General features: G+C 43.0%; 1 protein-coding gene across 1 annotated transcript in view; it reads right to left on the bottom strand.

Moving 5' to 3' along the window:
• Positions 1-18,830, bottom strand: part of LOC126992516 (nephrin-like) — a 142,017-nt gene that overhangs the window by 88,678 nt on the left and 34,509 nt on the right. The window contains exon 5 of the mRNA XM_050851270.1: positions 18,615-18,769. Within this exon, the coding sequence (XP_050707227.1) occupies positions 18,615-18,769 (155 nt within the window). The remainder of the gene's footprint in view (positions 1-18,614; positions 18,770-18,830) is intronic.

The following is an 18,830-nucleotide window of genomic DNA, read 5'->3' as shown; positions in this document are numbered from 1 at the left end:
ACGTTCTTATGTTCTCTCTCTCTCTCTCTCTCTCTCTCTCTCTCTCTCTCTCTCTCTCTCTCTCTCTCTCTCTTTTTGTCAAAAGCTATTTGCAACCCACTGACAAAACACCAAGAGACAGTAACGTTGAACATTTGTGGGTGCGAGTAAACATTGCAAAAGTCAATTTAAATATATCTGTCACCTACAGGCCTCCCGGGCAATCACTCGATGACGACCTCGAAATGTACAGCGTTTTAAGGCACTCACTTGATGACCGCGACTCACTGATATTGGGAGACTTTAACCTCCCCCATATCGACTGGGCGACACTGTCAGGTACAGAAGGCGAGTCACATAGAATGATCGAATTTTTTGAAGAAAATTATCTAAGCCAAATGGTTTCTGAACCAACTCGACAAAATAACATACTCGACCTTGTTATAACGACCCAAGATAACCTAGTCAGTAATGTCACGGTAGGAGAACACCTCGGTTCTTGCGATCATAAATTAGTGCGCGTCGACATTACAGCTCAAACATCAGTGACTGAAAATAAAGTAGAGGTGCCCAATTTCAAAAGAGCTAACTTCGTAGAAATCCGACAAAAACTAACAGAAATACAACTATCAGATGACGGCAATGTAGAGGAAGCCTGGCTAAGCTTTAAAAATCATTTACTCACTCAGCAGAACACATTCGTCCCCTTGTGCGAGAAGCGAAATAACACTAATAAAAGCCCACCTTGGTTTAATAGCGAAATTAAACACTCAGTCAAGGAGATAAATTTGTCTTACAGGTTAAAGAAAGAACAAAGCACGCCCGAAAACATTAGACTTTATAATGATGCCAGGCGACGAGTAAAAAGATTAGTATGTCAGGCAAAGCGTAGATATGAAGAAAATATTGCAGCCAACTGTAAAAATAATCCGAAATCTTTCTTCAGTTACATAAACAACAGAAAGGCGATCAGAAGTGGAATTGGACCTTTAATAAACAGCGACGGTGCACTTGTAACTGACAGCCAACACATTGCAAATATCTTAAACAATTACTTTTCCTCGGTGTTTAATAGTAACAGTCTTCCTCCCACTACCACCAACACCAGTACTAATGTAAATCTCGAGCATGCATTGCCTAATTTTGAAATAACAACCGATGAAGTCCTTAAAGCTCTCCATTCACTTAAAACAAATAAAAGTCCCGGACCCGATAAAGTATATCCTATACTGCTTAAAGAAACAAAGAGCGAAATACTCTCTTCCCTCACAATCGTATTCAATATGTCCTTGCGACAAGGCATCTTCCCTTCGAATTGGAAAAAGGCTAACGTGACACCGATTTTTAAGAAAGGAGACAAAAAAATACCAGGTAACTATCGACCCATTAGTCTAACTTCAATTGTAAGTAAGCTACTTGAGAGCATAATTAGAGACAAAATTGTGAGTTACCTCGAAAGCCACTCATTACTTGGGGATTCACAACATGGCTTCCGTAACAAAAGATCCTGCCTATCAAACCTATTGACCTTTTATAACGACCTCTTCTCAGTTTATGACGTAACGAAATCATTGGACGTAGTCTATCTTGATTTCCAGGAAGCGTTTGATAAAGTCCCACATCATAAATTACTTTATAAATTAAAGCAAATAGGTATTGACGGTCAAGTAAACCAATGGATCGCGAATTGGTTGAGCAACAGACGACAAAGAGTGGTGATTGACGGATTTAACTCAGAGTGGGCGCCGGTCACTAGTGGCGTCCCTCAGGGCTCGGTTCTTGGCCCAGTGCTTTTCATTATTTACATCAACGACGTGGATGTTGGACTCAATAATCGCATTAGTAAATTTGCAGACGACACAAAGTTTGGTAACTCTGTTCTCACTGACGAAGACAGGCAAAGCCTCCAAGAGGATTTACACAAAATTTCAGCCTGGTCAGATAGATGGGAGATGCCCTTTAACGTAGACAAGTGCCAGGTCCTTCAAGTTGGAACAAGAATTAAGAAGTTCGAATACGAAATGCGCGGCGTTAATCTCACAAGCGTTCGATGCGTTAAGGACCTGTCAGCATCGATGGCAAATAATTTCATTAAAGAAACTTTTTATTCAAGAAAAAGATGTAATACTTCAAAGAAAAAATTTAGTCGCCTGGCAGTGAAAAGACGCTCTACAATATTTGAAGCTCACCCCACTGAGTCTCACTTGAAATTAGAAGTACACAAGCGAAAGGCGTTCAAAATGATCCCCTGCGCGCACCAATACAAATAAATCCTACGAAGAAAGCTTTTCCATCCTCATATTCTCTCTTGAAGAGAAACCTCGCCTTTCTTGAAATTCGTTCTTAAAAATTGAAATTGCTAAAATTTCACGAATGTAGACAGAACAAAATTTAGACATATAATCACTTTGCAGATGACACTTTATGGAATAAAAATACTCTCAAAAACAAGTAAATTCAGACGTAAAAATTTTCTTCATTCCAAATTTATCTTCACCAACGTTAGAAAGGAGTTCACCAACAAGGTCCAACACGATTTGTCTCCTTCAAATACAACACTCGTGACGATACAAGTTGACTGTAACTTAACTAGAGTAGAAAAAGCACGTTTTGAGAAAAATCTGATTGTGTAGATTCACTATAGTTAAGGACAGATAGGACAGTCTCTGGATCATGGGGTTGGCGGGTCTGGTTTCTTTTGTAAAATTTTCTCTCCTTCTCGTTCTAATTATCTTTCTAATTTTCCTATTTTTTTTTTTTTTTTTAATCTTTTTTTTCTCTTTTGCCTTCTTGATTTTTCTCTCTCTTCCTCATTTTTGATCGTTGTCTCTAAAATTTCCTAAACTTGTTCGTTCCTTTTCTGTCAGCAGCCTTTTCCTTCCTCTATCTCTTTGCTTGCTTCGTTTTAGTTTTTTCGATTTTCTGATCTTCCGTTTGATCATTTCTCCCTTTATCTCCTCATTCTTAATTTTATTCTTCTCATATTCTATCTTGCATTCTCTTCCTCTTTCCCTTCTAATTACATTATTACACACATATTTCATCCTCATGTAGCCATAAGTCTTGTCCCCTCCCTCATTTTCTTCCTAGTTGTGTATACCTGATTCAGGGGCGTAGCCAGGGGGCAATGCACAGGGGGCATGTCCCCCCCCTCCCTTCAGTAACTCCTTTTTTGTGGGTTTGATTGAAGTTCTCGAGAATGACATGCTGTGCATGGCTGTGACCGCCCAAATAGTGTAGATAGTGTAGTTCTTATTGGGGGTGGGGAACCTGTGGGTCGTGGGGAATCTTCGGGAGGGAGGTCGTCGCGCGGATGAGTAAGCAAACTGAAGGTTCATTTTGAGTCTTACCATAGCCAACTGGTGGACAAAAGCTTGGACTACTTCAAGCGAAAAGAAGCTACTCTGAAAGCCAGTTGCATCGATTCCACTGGTCAGTTCGCTCGTCAGAACAAAGCAGCGCGCTGGAGGCTTCATACAGAATTGCTCTAAAAAATTGCGCAGACCAAGAAGCCTCATACCATTGGTGAAAATCTGATTAAGCCTTGCATTCTGGAAACAACGAAGGCGATTCATGTAGAACAGCAGGCACACAAGTTGAGGGCAATTTCCCTTTTGAATGATACAGTCAAAAGTAGGATCTCGGACATGAGTGAGGATATTCTCCTGCAAGTGGTGAGTGGTGTGAAGAGTAGTCCTGTTTATTCCTTGCAACTCGATGAGTCGATAGATGTTGCCTCATGTTCCCAACTTATTGTTTATGTTCGCTACCTTGACAAGGAAGGTATGAAGGATGAGTACTTGTACTCTGAGCCAGTGGCCACAACAACTCGTGGAGAAGATATTTTCAATATCCTAGAAGCCTTTCTCCTTATTAAACATGGGCTGAGTTGGGAAGCACTTGTCGGTCTGTGTACAGATGGGGCTCCTTCCATGATTCGTGAAGAATGTCGCTCCGCATGTCTCCTTCACTCATTGCATGATTCATCTTTATGCTTTGGCAATGAAGGACTATCCCACCTGGACTTCAAAAAGTGCTCACAGACGTTGTGAAGATTGTGAACCATATCTGAGGGAGTGCAACAACTTCAAGGATTTTTAAAGTGCTTTGTGAAGAAATGGGCTCTGACTTCTCTGTTTTCCTGTTTCACACGGAGGTACGTTGGCTCTCACGTGGCAAAGTTCTGAATTACGTGCTGCAACTTCGAAAGGAAATAACAATGCTGTTGCCAGAAGGTCGTACCTCAAAAGAAAATCTTCTTCACGAAATGATGCATGATGACTGTTTCGTAACAAAGGTTGCCTACTTGGCTGATTTCTTCTGTGAAGTGAATTCCCTGAATATTTCACTCCAAGGAAACCTTGCAATGCTGCACACAGTTCGTGACAAAGTGGCAGTATTCAAGTGTAAGATTCAACTTTACATGAAAAGAGCTCAGGACAGTGACACAACTGTCTTCCTTCATATGACAACTATCCTAGATTATATCGCAGAAGCTGAATGCAGTTTCCGTGAGGAGATCTCAGCTCATTTTCTGGCAGTGAATGACGCCATCGAAAGTTACTTTCCAGGACTGGATGACCGCTGTACTGATGCGTGGATATCCAGACCCTTCTCAGTGAAGGACAGTGCCATCTGTGATACTGATGTTGCTGCGACGGTAGAATTTCTTCAAATTCGTGAGGATACTCAGTTGAAAGTCGATTTTTTTTAACAAGAGCTTCCGACATTTTGGGCGACATTGAATGACGACTATCCTCTTCTTTCGGTGCGTGCACTGACCATACTGGACCTCGACCTATCGCTACAAGGCTGGATTCTCATCAATGGTGGCACTGAAAACGAAGGCACGCAGTAGACTTATGACTGACAGCGACATGAGGTGTTTCCTGTTGAGCACTGCTCCTCGCTTTGATGTACTTATGGCTACAAAACGATGACGTCAGTCCTCCCACTGATTGAATAAGTAGGTTTTATTTCATGTGCATTAGTTCCATGGATTTTGAAATAGCACTCGTAGGGGATCACTTGTAGGGATCTCTTATTTGTAATATTTTCTATATAGCAGGATCTTCATATAGTTTTGTTTTACCTTACCTTTACGCAAAGGTCACCAATACAAAATTTAATATAGGGGTCACGGCAATACCCTGGAAAGTCTCAAGGGGTGATATGATGAAAAAGGTTAAGAACCACTGGTGTAAATCCTTATCAGTATTGAGACAGACTGGTAAAGTTTGTGCCTCCCCCTAACTGAAATCCTGGCTACGCCCCTGACCTGATTTCTCCTTCAATGTCTCCCTCCATTCCCCTCTCCTCCTCTCCCATCCCATCGACCTCACTGTCGCTCCCTCCCTCCCTCTTTTTTTTATGTATCTCTCTTGACACTCTCTCCTCAACGACCTAGATCTGTTGGTTCAACACCCTACACGTTTTCCTGACCGCCTTGGAGACCAGCCCAACATACATACATACTCTTTCTTATCTCGAACCCTTCTGCTTACTCTGTCAAAATGTCCTCTCAGTTAGGCTCCTCCGATCACAACCTTATTTCTGTATCCTGTCCTATCGCTCCTGTGGATCCTCTGGACCCACCGTAGAGGCGATGCTTCTGGCATTTTGCTTCAGCTCGGATTTCCCGTGGAATGACTACTGCTTCCAGGATAGAGATCCCTCTGTGTGTGCCCAGCGCATTAAAGAGGTGATTGAATGAGGTGAATGGAGGCATACATTCCACGTACTTTCTCTACTCCTCATGCTAAAAAGCCTTGGTTTAATCATGCTTGTTATCGTGCTGTCAAAGATAGAGGTAGCTCCACTCTCCACTCCACTCTGCATTATTCAACTTCTTTCAACAGAAGACCCTCTCAACAGGAATTACAAGATTCCAGACTGGAGGCTGCAGAACGCTTAACCTCAGACCTTGCTATTATTTCCGACTGGGGTAAAAGGAACCTTGTGTCCTTCAATGCATCGGAATCGTGCCAAATCTATTCTTCGACCCACCACAACATCTTTCATAAAGAAAAAATGAAAAACCTTGCTTTTTTTTCTAATTATTCCCGTGACTTCTGGCACCTAGCCAAATATATCTCCTCCAATTTCACTTCTTCATCTTTCCCTCCTCTCCTTAGTCCTGACGGCAGCGCCGCCGTCTCATCTATCTCTAAGACAGAACTCTTCTCTCAAACTTTCTGAAACAACTCCACTTGACGATTCTGGGCATAGTCCTCCTACCAGCGACATCTCAAGTAATGGACGGCGGACTCTTGATTTTGCGGCGCCCTTGTCATTGCGCCGCGAATTTTGGAAAATCGACCGCTTTGGTGGGAATCGCCATAACTCCTTTATTGATGGGGCTACATAAATGTTTTTAATATCAATCGACGGCAAAATGAATGGGCTATATTATTTAATAAGCGATTTGGCTCAAAAACCGACTCGAAAGGGTAAAAAATCGAATAAATTTGCAAAAAAAGACAAAAAAAAAAAAACGTATTTAACAAATAGTTTAGCCCTACCAATGTGCTTTTTAATATGATGAATAACATTTCCCTACCTACAGTAGTTTCGTCGCTAGAGCTCAAAACGTAAACCCTTTTGAGAACAATTTTGACGAACTCCAGACACTTTGCCGTTTTTGTCTGGTGTGGCATTGCTATTGTCTCTCGAAGGCTGTACTTTGGCATGTGGCCCCTCTTAGCAATGTAGTTTGACCACCTCGAAGGACGTTTTGATAGATCGATTCCAAGTTTGTCGTCGAGCCGTCTCAAAATAGCCTGTTTTTCGGCCCTTTTGCCGCGATTTGGACACGTCCTAGTTTTTTGCTTATAACTTTTTTTTTATTTAGTGCTTTCCAATATTTTTTTCTGATTATCAATCTGTATTAAAGTGTTCATATACGAGTTTCTATGCAGATATAATAAATTTTGTGGCTTCAGGAAGGTTTTTCGTCGCGGCTCGTGAAATTAGTCACATTCGACGAATTTTCGTCGCGACTTCTGGTCAAGCTCGAGCAAAAACTACTGAAGCTAGGAAGGCGTGCTTGGTGGCAAATGAAAGCTCCATTAATACAGATTAATAATCAGAAAAAAATGTTGGAAAGCAATTAATAAATAAAAACAGTTATGAGCAAAAAACAAGGACGTGTCAAAATCGCGCCAAAAGAGAAGAAAAAGAGGCTATTTTATGACGGCTCGATGACAAACATAGAATCGAGCTATCGAAACTTCCATCCAGATGGTCACACTACATTGCCAAGAAGGGCTACACGCCAAAGTACAGCTTTCTAGAGGCAATAGCAATGCCACACTATACAAAAACGGCAAAGTGTCTGGAGTTCGTCAAAATAGCTTTCAAAAGGGTTTACGTTTTGAGCTCTGGCGACGAAACTACTGGGAATAGGGAAATGTTATGCATCATATTGGAAAGCATATTAGTAAGGCTAACCTACTTGTTAAATACGTTTTTTTTTAAATTTTCAAAACATTAGTGAGTTTCAAGATTGGAATCTCAAAAACTGTTTTTTTCAGAGTTGTTTTTTTTCCAAATTTATTCATTTTCTTACCCTTTTGAGTCGTTTTTTGAGCCCTGTCGCTTATTAAAAATATAGTCCCTTCATTTTGTCGTCGATTTATACCAAAATCTGTAGCCCCATATATAGGGGAGTTATGGCGATTCGCACCAAAGCGGTTGATTTTCCAAAATTCGCGGCTTAATGACAGGGCTGGGGCAAGCGCCCGGTCCATAGTGAAGGGTTTACTGATCCTACTCATCCCCTCTCTGACTCCTTTATCCTATCCACTCATACTCTGATGACTCCACTCTGCATTATTCAACTTCTTTCAGCAGAAGACCCTCTCAACCGGAGTTACAAGACTCCAGACTGGAGGCTGCAGAACGCTTAACCTCAGACCTTGCTATCATTTCCGATTTGGGTAAAAGGAACCTTGGGTCCTTCAATGCCTCAAAAACCCAGTTTCTCCACCTATCAACTCGACACAATGTTCCAAACACCTATCCCCCATTCTTCGACAACACCCAGCTGTCATCTTCTTCAACACTCAATACGCTCGGTCTATCCTTAGCTCAAAATCTCACCTGGTAACTTCGCATCTCCTCTCTTACTAAATCAGTTTCCTCGAGGTTGGGCGTTCTGTATTGTCTTCGCCAGTTCTTCTTCCCCGCACTCGTATGGAGTATGCATCTCACGTGTGGGGGGGGCTCCACTCATACAGTTTTTCTGGACAGAGTGGTGTTAGGCTCTTAGTCTCATCAGCTCTCCTCCTCTTACTGACAGGCTTTTACCTCTTAAATTCCGCCGCCATGTTGCTTCTCTTTCTATCTTCTATCGATATTTTCATGATGACTGCTCTTCTTAACTTGCTAACTGCATGCCTCCCCCCTTCCCGCGGCCCCGCTGCACACGGCTTTCTACTCATACTCATCTCTATACTGTCCTAACCCCTTATGCAAGAGTTAACCAGCATCTTCATTCTTTCTTTGTTCTCGTGCTGTCAATGATAGAGAGGCAGCTCACAAAAGGTACCAGAGCCTTCAAACTAATGCTAATTATGAACTTTACATTTCTGCCCGAAATCGTGCCAAATATATTCTCCGACCCACCAAAAATTCTTTCATTAATAGAAAATGCCAAAACCTTGCTTTCTCTAACTCTTCCCGTGACTTCTGGCATCTAGCCAAAAACATCTCCTCCAACTTCACTTCTTCATCTTTCCCTCCACTCCTCAGTCCTGACGGCAACACTGCCGTCTCATCTATCTCTAAGGCTGAACTCTTCTCTCAAACTTTTTCTAAAAACTCCACTCTGGACGATTCTGGGCATATTCCTCCTACTCATCCCCCCTCTGACTCCTTTATGCCTGTTATAAAGATTCTTCAAAATGATGTTTTCTATGCCCTTCAGGAACATGTTTTAACTAATGTGGCAGTGACTCCACCATCGATGGTGGAGAGGCCCTCCACCGAGACTGTGCCCTCTCCAGACGACCCTCCTGCTTCACGGGAGGACGTGTTACCTGCCTCACAGGTTGACTCCCAGCCTGCCTCACAGGCTAACCCCCAGCCTGCCTCACAGGCTAACCCCCAGCCTGCCTCACAGGCTAACCCCCGGCCTGCCTCACAGAACAACCGCCAGCCTGCCTCACAGGCTGACCCCCAGCCTGCCTCACAGGCTAACCCCCAGCCTGCTTCACAGGCTAACTCCCAGCCTGCCTCACAGGACAACTTCCAGCCTGCCCCACTTAACGCTTCTCTTCCTGCTTTACAGGATGTCGGGTTCCAACCTGTAAGGAATGGAGCCAAACCGAAGCAGGCAACCAAGGATTTACTGACCCCCACTACCTTCAATACCAGGGTAGGTTCCAGGTGCTGGCAGACACCATGGAGGATGAGTTCGAGACTCGCCTAGTTGGGGACTCCATGGTGCGTGGCCAGCTGGTTGAGTTCTGTGGTCGTTCATCAAACGGCCGCAGAAAACGTTACTGCTATCCAGGTGCCAGACTGGATGACATCACCGCAGCGTGCGATGATGTCACGAGAAATGCCGACCGAAACGCCCTCTTTGTCATTCACGCGGGGACAAATGACGTAAAGACAACCCTTTCTGAGGAACTGCTTGAGAAATACCGCCGCATGATCAAGCAGTATAAACGTAAAACGGATGCCAGTAACATCATAATCTCAGGAATCCTCCCGAGGGTCGGTGCCGAATCTAGCTTTTACAATAAGGCCTTCAGCACAAACAACAGACTTCAGTCCCTTTGCTCACAAGAAAACGTCCAGTTCGCTAACTTGTGGAACAATTTTTACTACGATTCAGACTTGTTCCTTCCTGATGGCATTCACTTAAACCCTGTTGGAGCAGCCCGTTTCGGGAGGCTGCTTTGTGACCAAGTGGCTCTTCGAAAGCCAAAAAACGCGGAGGCGAGAACACCAGCAGCTCCACCGTAAGGGTGCACTCAACCCGCAAAACTCCCGACTCGAATCACATTAAAGCTTGCTATGTAAACGCTCGTAGCCTACGTAACAAATTTAAAGACTTAGAAGTCTTCGCAGCTACAAATCATTATCACATCATCGGAGTCACAGAATCTTGGAAAGACACTTCAAATAGAGATTGCATTGCGGAATATAGATTACCGGGTTATACCATTTTTAGCCATGAAACAGAGAACAGACAGGGTGGAGGCGTTATCTTTTATATCCACAACTCTCTCCATCCAGTATCCGTGAAAACAGATATTATAACCAATGTAGACACGGTCTTCATTGAAATTAAAAATAAATCTCGTAAAATAGTAATTGGACTTATCTACAGACCGCCAAGGCAGACTTTTGATATCGACCACGCATTAAGTGAATTATTATTAGAAACAAGTAGCAGTTGCGAGGCAGTAATTGTTGGGGACTTTAACTTGCCAGTGAAAAGATGGGGTGAACCGTTGAACTGTCATACAGGGCTCGACCTGTACACAAATTTACTAGAAAGTGATTTGCATCAACACGTTCAAGAACCGACTCGGGAAAATAATATACTTGACCTAATCTTTTCAACGACAGCTGATCTAGTTAACAAAGTAAATGTTGGTCCAATTTTTAGTTCTAGCGATCACCGAACAATCTCATTCAGCATCAATATGAAAGAAAGTAAAGTAACTCCTAGTAAAGAAAAGGTGCCTGATTATCAGAGAGCGAATTCCGTAGGACTCCGATCAATTCTAAATAATTCTGACTTGACTGAAATCACGGCGGAAACAGATATTGATAAATCTTGGGGGGCCTTCACCACAATATTGAACAATGCCATAAGCATATGTGTACCCTATCGTAACAGACGTTCAGCTTCTAAGAAGAAACCCAAATGGTGGAATAACGAAATTCAAAATAGCCTATCTCTTAAAAAAATGCGTATACAGTAGATACATATCAACTCAGAGCTAGGCTGACAAACTAGAATTGGACAGAATTCGCCGCGAAACCAAGAAATTAATAAAACGAATCAAGAAAAATCTTGAAGAATATATAGCGGAAACAAATAAATCTAATCCTAAAGAATTTTTCAGCTATGTAAATAATAAAAAGTCACTCACTTGTGGTATCGGACCACTTGCTAATGAAAATGGTAACCACACGAACGATGAAAATGAAATGGCTACAATCCTAAATAACTTTTTCGCATCCGTATTTACCGACGAAGATTGTTTATCACCTCAACCGCCGGAGGTTAGAAGGACCGAAAAGATGTTAAGTGGCGTGCTCATCGTAGAAAGTGACATTTTACGCACACTTGAAAAGATTAAAGTAAGCAAAGCTCCTGGTCCAGACAAAATTACCCCTAGGGTCTTAAAAGAAATCAAACATCAGATTTGTAAACCGCTCTCCATCATATTCAATAAATCTTTAACAGCTGGAAAAGTTCCGTCGGATTGGAAACTTGCAAATGTCACACCAATTTTCAAAAAGGGGGACAAGTCTCATCCAGGAAACTATCGACCAATTAGCCTGACATCTATTGTTTGTAAGTTAATGGAGACTATCATTCGCGACAATATGGTGAAATTCTTCGAAGAAAATAATATAATAAATAATTCGCAACATGGCTTCCTTAGTAAACGTTCGTGTTTGACTAACTTACTTGATTTTTTTCACTATATTTTTGAGGTGTTCGATGAAATCAGATCAGTAGATATCATATATCTGGATTTTCAAAAGGTATTTGATAAGGTCCCCTACCAACGATTGCTCAGCAAACTACTGGCGCACGGTATCTAGGGTAACATTCACAATTGGCTTGCGGACTGGCTCTCTGAGCGGAAACAGAGAGTAGTTCTAAACGGTGTTACATCTAACTGGCTCGATGTCAAAAGCGGCGTACCTCATGGATCAGTGCTTGGCCCCATGCTCTTCTTAATTTATGTTAATGATATCGATGATGGGCTCACTTGCAAAGTATCAAAATTTGCTGATGACACAAAAATTGCTAGTAATGTAACTGCGACTCTCGACGAAGAAGCTTTACAATCAGATATAGATCGACTTGCACGTTGGGCCAATCAATGGCAAATGAAATTTAACGTTGAAAAATGTAAAGTGTTGCACATCGGAAAAAATAACAATCGCGTTCGATACGTAATGAATGGCCAACAACTTTCTGCAGTAAGTAAAGAAAAGGATCTTGGAATCACTATATCAAGCGATTTAAAGCCCGGTTAGCATTGTTCAGAGGTAGTTAAAACTGCAAACAAATTGGTTGGCTTCATCGGACGAGTCTTTAATAATAAATCGGAAAAAGTAATATTAAAACTGTATAATTCGTTGGTTCGACCCCGTCTAGAGTACTGTGTACAGTTTTGGTCTCCCTACTACAGAAAAGACATAGAAAAGTTAGAACGGGTTCAACGAAGAGTAACAAAGATGATTCCTAAGTTGAGAAATTTGTCATATGAACAAAGGCTTAAGGAAGTAAATTTATTCAGCCTATCAAAACGAAGAATGCGAGGCGATTTAATAGAAGTGTTTAAAATGTTCAAAGGATTCAGTGATATTAATGCGGAAGATTACTTTACAATTGATCGATCAAATAGAACAAGAAGAAATCACAATTTGAAGATAAGTGGTAAAAGATTCTCGTCGCACGAAGCTAAACACTTCTTCTTCAATCGAGTTGTTAATGTTTGGAACTCTCTACCTTGTGATGTCGTTGATAGTACAACAGTTACGGCCTTCAAGAATAGATTAGACAAGTGTTTTGAATCCAACCAGCAACTAAGATATTACTCATTGTCGTAATAACGTTAAGTTCTTTCGAATACTGGTGTCCTTGTCCGCTTTTATCGCCCGGGTAGTGGTAGCAGTAATGGTAGTTCTTTCCTCTTTCCTACATAAATTCCATGCAGTTTTTCCATGCTGCATGGTTCTTTTTCCTTTCCTGCCATCTTTGGCTGGAGGGATGGGGGGGGGTGGGGAGGAGCCTTCGCCTTTGCTGTCCTTCATCTTCCACCTTTGATTAGACAGTTAGTGTAGTTTGTCACAAACAACCTCGTAAGGACCAGCAGGTCTGCTGTTGTTTGTTCTTCCTTTGTGTTTCTTTGTGTTATGCCCTCTCTGGCCTCAATCATCAGAAGGCTTATGGACCTGGTGGAGTGCCTCCTATTGTCCTTAAAAACTGTGCCTCCGTGCTGTCACCCTGCCTGGTCAAACTCTTTCGCCTCTGCCTGTCAACATCTACCTTTCCTTCTTGCTGGAAGTATGCCTTCATACAGCCTGTGCCTCAGAAGGGTGACCGCTCCAATCCCTCAAACTACCGTCCTATAGCTTTACTTTCTTGTCTATCTAAAGCTTTTGAATCAATCTTTAACCGGAAGATTCAAAAGCACCTTTCCACTTCTGACCTTCTATCTGATCGCCAGTATGGGTTCCACAAGGGGCGTTCTACTGGTGATCTCCTAGCCTTCTTAACTGACTCTTGGTCATCCTCTCTTAGCCGTTTCGGTGAAACCTTTGCTATTGCGCTGGACATTTCAAAAGCTTTTGATAGGGTCTGGCACAAATTTTTGCTTTCCAAACTACCTTCCTACGGTTTCTATCCTTCTCTCTGTACCTTTATCTCCAGTTTCCTTTCTGACCGTTCTGTTTCTGCCGTGGTAGACGGTCACTGTTCTTCCCCTAAATCTATTAACAGTGGTGTCCCACAGGGTTCTGTCCTCTCTCCCACTCTTTTTCTGTTGTTCATTGATGATCTTCTTTCCAAAACGAACTGTCCTATCCATTCCTACGGCGATGATTCCACTCTGTATTACTCAACTTCTCTTAATAGAAGACCCACCCTACAGGAACTTAACGACTCAAGGCTGGAGGCTGCAGAACGCTTAGCCTCAGACCTTACTATTATTTCCGATTGGGGCAAGAGGAACCTGGTGTCCTTCAACGCCTCAAAAACACAGTTTCTCCACCTATCCACTCGACACAATCTTCCAAACAACTATCCCCTATTCTTTGACAACACCCAGCTATCACCTTCCTCAACACTGAACATCCTCGGTCTATCCTTAACTCAAAATATCAACTGGAAACTTCATATCTCATCTCCTACTAAATCAGCTTCCTCGAGGCTGGGCGTTCTGTACCGTCTCCGCCAGTTCTTCCCCCCTGCACAGTTGCTGTCCATATACAGGGGTCTTGTCCGCCCTCGTATGGAGTATGCATCTCATGTGGGGGGGGGGCTCCACTCACACAGCTCTTCTGGACAGAGTGGAGGCTAAGGCTCTTCGTCTCATCAGCTCTCCTCCTCATACTGATAGTCTTCTACCTCTTAAATTCCGCCGCAATGTTGCCTCTCTTTCTATCTTCTATCGATATTTCAACGCTGACTGCTCTTCTGAACTTGCTAACTACATGCCTCCCCCCCTCCCGCGGCCCCGCTGCACTCGACTTTTTACTCATGCTCATCCCTATACTGTCCAAACCCCTTATGCAAGAGTTAACCAGCATCTTCCCTCTTTTATCCCTCACGCTGGTAAACTCTGGAACAATCTTCCTTCATCTGTATTTCCTCCTGCCTACGACTTGAACTCTTTCAAGAGGAGGGTATCAGGACATCTCTCCTCCCGTATTTGATCTTGCTTTCGGCCACCTCTTTTGTTTCTTTTTTAGGAGCAGCGAGTAGCGGGCTTTTTTTATTATTGTTCTCTTTTTGTGTGTGCCCTTGAGCTGCCTCCTTTGTTGTAAAAAAAAAAAAAAATCCCCTTCACTGGTAAACTCTGGAACAGTCTTCCTTCGTCTGTATTTTCTCCTGCCTATGACTTGACCTCTTTCAAGAAGAGTGTATCACGACACCTCTCCACTCGAAACTGACCTCTCTTTTGGCTACTCTTTACCTTTTACTTTTGTGGGAGCGGCGAATAGCGGGCTTTTTTTTTACTCTTTTTGTTGCCCTTGAGCCGCGTCCTTGTATGTATAAAAAAAATAAAAAAATCTCGCTTCCTCTCGCGTTTAGATATCACCAACCTATACATTATAATTATATACATTAATTCCGTAAAACATTTCAGTTGACCTTTGCACACAGCCAGGTTTGGACTCCCACACGTGTTATATATAGCGGTGAATATTTCAATATGTTTTGGATAATGAAATGACACACACACACACACACACACACACACACACACACACACACAGACAGGTGCGCCAGGCTTTGATGCGAATAAAGTGAGGTAAAATAATTCTGGCACAAAATATATCCCTGTAACCCCGCACTGCAATGGCTTTGTTTTCCGTTCCCTATTACTTTCACACCTCACTACACGATGAGAAATTCATGTGTGAGTTGAGTGACGAGGAAAAATAAATGAAGAAAATACGAGCTGGATAAAGAAAACCGTTGTTGCACTCCATGGACATTTCCGATAAAAAAAAAAAAAAAATCTGTATTGCTTTACAGTCACGGAGGTTTATACACAAGTGCAGTACCAAAAACACAGGCATTATGCAGGATAGCCTACTTTTTTTTACACTGCAACAGGAAATGAGAAAATAATATGCTTCGTGAAAAAAATGCTGAGTAAAAAAATTACCTTCCTTTTTTTAGTATTTACATAGCTAAAAAAATATTTAGGATTAGATTTACTCGTTTCCGCTATATATTCTTCAAGATATCTCTTGCTTCGTTTTATTAATTTATTGATTTCGCGGCGAATTCTGTCCAACTCCAGTTTATCAGCCTCACTCTGATTTGATATGTATCTACTGAATACGCGTTTTTTTAAGAGATAGGCTATTTTGAATTTCGTCATTCCACCATTTGGGTTTCTTCTTAAAAGCTGAACGTCTGTTACGATAGGGTACGCATATGCTTATGGCATTGTTCAATATTGTAGTGAAGGCCCCCGAAAATTTATCAATATCTGTTTCCTCCGAGATTTCAGTCCAGTCATAATTATTTAGAATTGATCGGAGTCTTATGAAATTCGCTCTCTGATAATCAGGCACCTTTTCTTTACTAGGAGTTACTTTACTTTCTTTCATATTGATGCTGAATGTGATTGTTCGGTGGTCGCTAGAACTAAAAATTGTACCAACATTTACTTCGTTAACTAGATCAGCTGTCGCTGAAAAGATAAGGTCAAGTATATTATTTTCCCGAGTCGGTTCTTGAACGTGTTGATGTAAATTACTTTCTAGTAAATTTGTGTACAGGTCGAGCCTGTATGACAGTTCAACGGCTCACCCATTTTTTCACTGACAAGTTAAAGTCCCCAACAATTACTGCCTCGCAACTGCTACTTGTTTCTATTAATAATTCACTTAATGCGTGGTCGATATCAAGAGTCTGCCTTGGCGGTCTGTAGATAAGTCCAATTACTATTTTACGAGATTTATTTTTAATTTCAATGAAGACCGTGTCTACATTGGTTATAATATTTGTTTTCACGGATACAGGATGGAAAGAGTTGTGGATATAAAAGATAACGCCTCAACCATGTATGTTCTCTCTTTCATGACTAAAGATGGTATAACCCGGTAATCTATATTCCTCAATGAAATCTCTTTTTGAAGTGTCTATCCAAGATTCTGTGACTCCGATGATGTGATAATGATTTGTAGCTGCGAGGACTGCTAAGTCTTCAAATTTGTTACGTAGGCTACGAGCGTTTACATAGCAAGCTTTAATGTGATTCGAGTCGGGGGTTTCGCGGGTTGAGTGCTCCCTTAGGGTGGAGCTGCTGGTGTTCTCGCCTCCACGTTTTTTGGCTTTCGAAGAGCCACTTGGCCACAGAGCAGCCTCCCGAAACGGGCTGCTCCAACAGGGTTTAAGTGGATGCCATCAGCAAGGAACAAGTCTGAATCGTAGTAAAAACTGTTCCAAAAGTTAGCGAACTGGACGTTTTCTTGTGAGCAAAGGACTGAAGTCTGTTGTTTGTGCTGAAGGCCTTACTGTAAAAGCCAGATTCGGCACCGACCCTCGGGAGGATTCCTGAGATTATGATGTTACTGGCATCCGTTTTACGTTTATACTACTTGATCATGCGGCGGTATTTATCAAGCAGTTCCTCAGAACGGGTTGTCTTTACGTCATTTGTCCCCGCGTCAATGACAAAGAGGGTGTTTCGGTCGGCATTTCTCGTGACATCATCGCAGGAGAGGGAGAAAGAAGACGAGATGAGAAGAGAAAAAAAAAAGAGGGTGGGGGATAAGCAGAAGAAAGAAGGGGGGCAGAGCAGGGGAAGGAAGAAAAGGTGGAAGACAAGGACAGCCGAGAGAACGAGCTGGAACACATCGAGTACATAGAAGGAGGCGGATTGATTTGTAGTAGGAGGAGAATGATATATAAAGTAGGAGAAGAAGGAGGAAGAGGGGATGAACGAGGGGACGGTAAGATAAGGAAAAGGAGGAGGAAGAGTTTGCAAGAGGGGATAAACGAGAGGAGGGGAAGGAGGAAATAAGAGGAAAAAGAAAGACAGAACATTTGTATTTTAAGCAAGAGGCGACCTTTACGACACCAAAAGTCGATCCCGGAATGCTGATGAGATGAGGAGGGGAGGGGATGTGCGGTGTGTCATAGCGGATGATTCGAGATGAAGAGGAGGAGGAGGAGGAGGAGGAGTACAAAGGAGTACAAAGGAAAAGCAAACAGCAACATACCTCTTGGTCCTAACTAGGCTGTTTGTTGTTGCTAACATCTACTCTAATCTACGAGTCAGAGATACAGGATAGCAAAGGCGAAGGCTCCTCCCCTCCCACCAGTCCCCCAGCCGAGGCTGGCATGAAAAGGAAGAATACCATGTAGTATAGAAAAACTACAATAGGAGGAGGAGGAGGAGGAAAAAGGTGAAGTACTGGAGATGCATATCAATGAGGAGTGAGAACAAGATAAGAGCGAGAACAGTAAGAGGAACATAGAGGAGGAGGAACGAATAAGAGAAAGACGAGGATGACAAGGAGGGAAAGGAATAGAGCTAGAAGTAGGGGAAATAAGCGAGAAAACAAAACAAAACAAAATAGGAGAGCAATGAAAGAAAAGGAAGAGCAAGGAACAGAGAAAAGAGAGAAAAACGATGAGAAAATCGAGAGATAACCACGGGAGGAAGACAATGAACCAGGCAGACAAGAGGCAATGACAATAGCAAGGCAGGCAATCAGGGAGAAAGGCACCGAGGGAGGGAGGGAGGGAGGCAGACAGACAGGTAGGCGCTGGAGAGGAATGTTGGCTTGTGTCATCTATTATGGAAGTGGGTAAGGAAAGCGAGACGGTCGGTAAACAGGCAGACTGGGTATCTAGGTAGGCTCAAGTGATTCAGGATGGAAGGAGTGTAGTTAGACAGGCTTCCGCAGCTATAGCGCGGGTGTGAATGCAGCAGGTCGTTGGGTCAGTATTGCCTCAGCTAGCAAGGACGTGAGACAAGTACCGAAGCAGGAAGTGAGGCAAGTTTACCTCGGCTGGCAGGGGCGTGGGCAGGACAAGCAGGGGAGCAGGGGATCATGCTTACTTCGGCCGACAGGGGCGTGGGCAGGACAAGCAGGGGGGTAGGGGGCAGGGGGGACGTGCTTACCTCGGCCGGCAGGGGTGTGGGTAGCACAAGTAGGGGGGCTAGGGGGAAGGGGGACATGCTTACCTCGGCCGACAGGGGCGTGAGGCTGGTGAGCGTGCCGAGCGTCCAAGTCACGTTGGGGTGTGGTCTGCTGCCCGCCACGACGCACAAGATCTCGAACTCGCGGCCCACCCGAAGCCACTTGGGCGGGGCCTCTATCTTCGTAACCAGGGGCCGCACTAGGGAGGAAGAGTTAGTGGGAATGAGGTGCTTGGAGTGTTGGGAACAAGGCAGGGATAG

This window comes from Eriocheir sinensis, chromosome 7 (genome assembly GCF_024679095.1).
Source record: "Eriocheir sinensis breed Jianghai 21 chromosome 7, ASM2467909v1, whole genome shotgun sequence".
In the NCBI taxonomy this organism is placed as follows: Eukaryota; Metazoa; Arthropoda; class Malacostraca; order Decapoda; family Varunidae; genus Eriocheir; species Eriocheir sinensis.
Note: the sequence above shows the minus strand (reverse complement) of the source record. Positions and strands in the feature narration are given on the sequence as shown.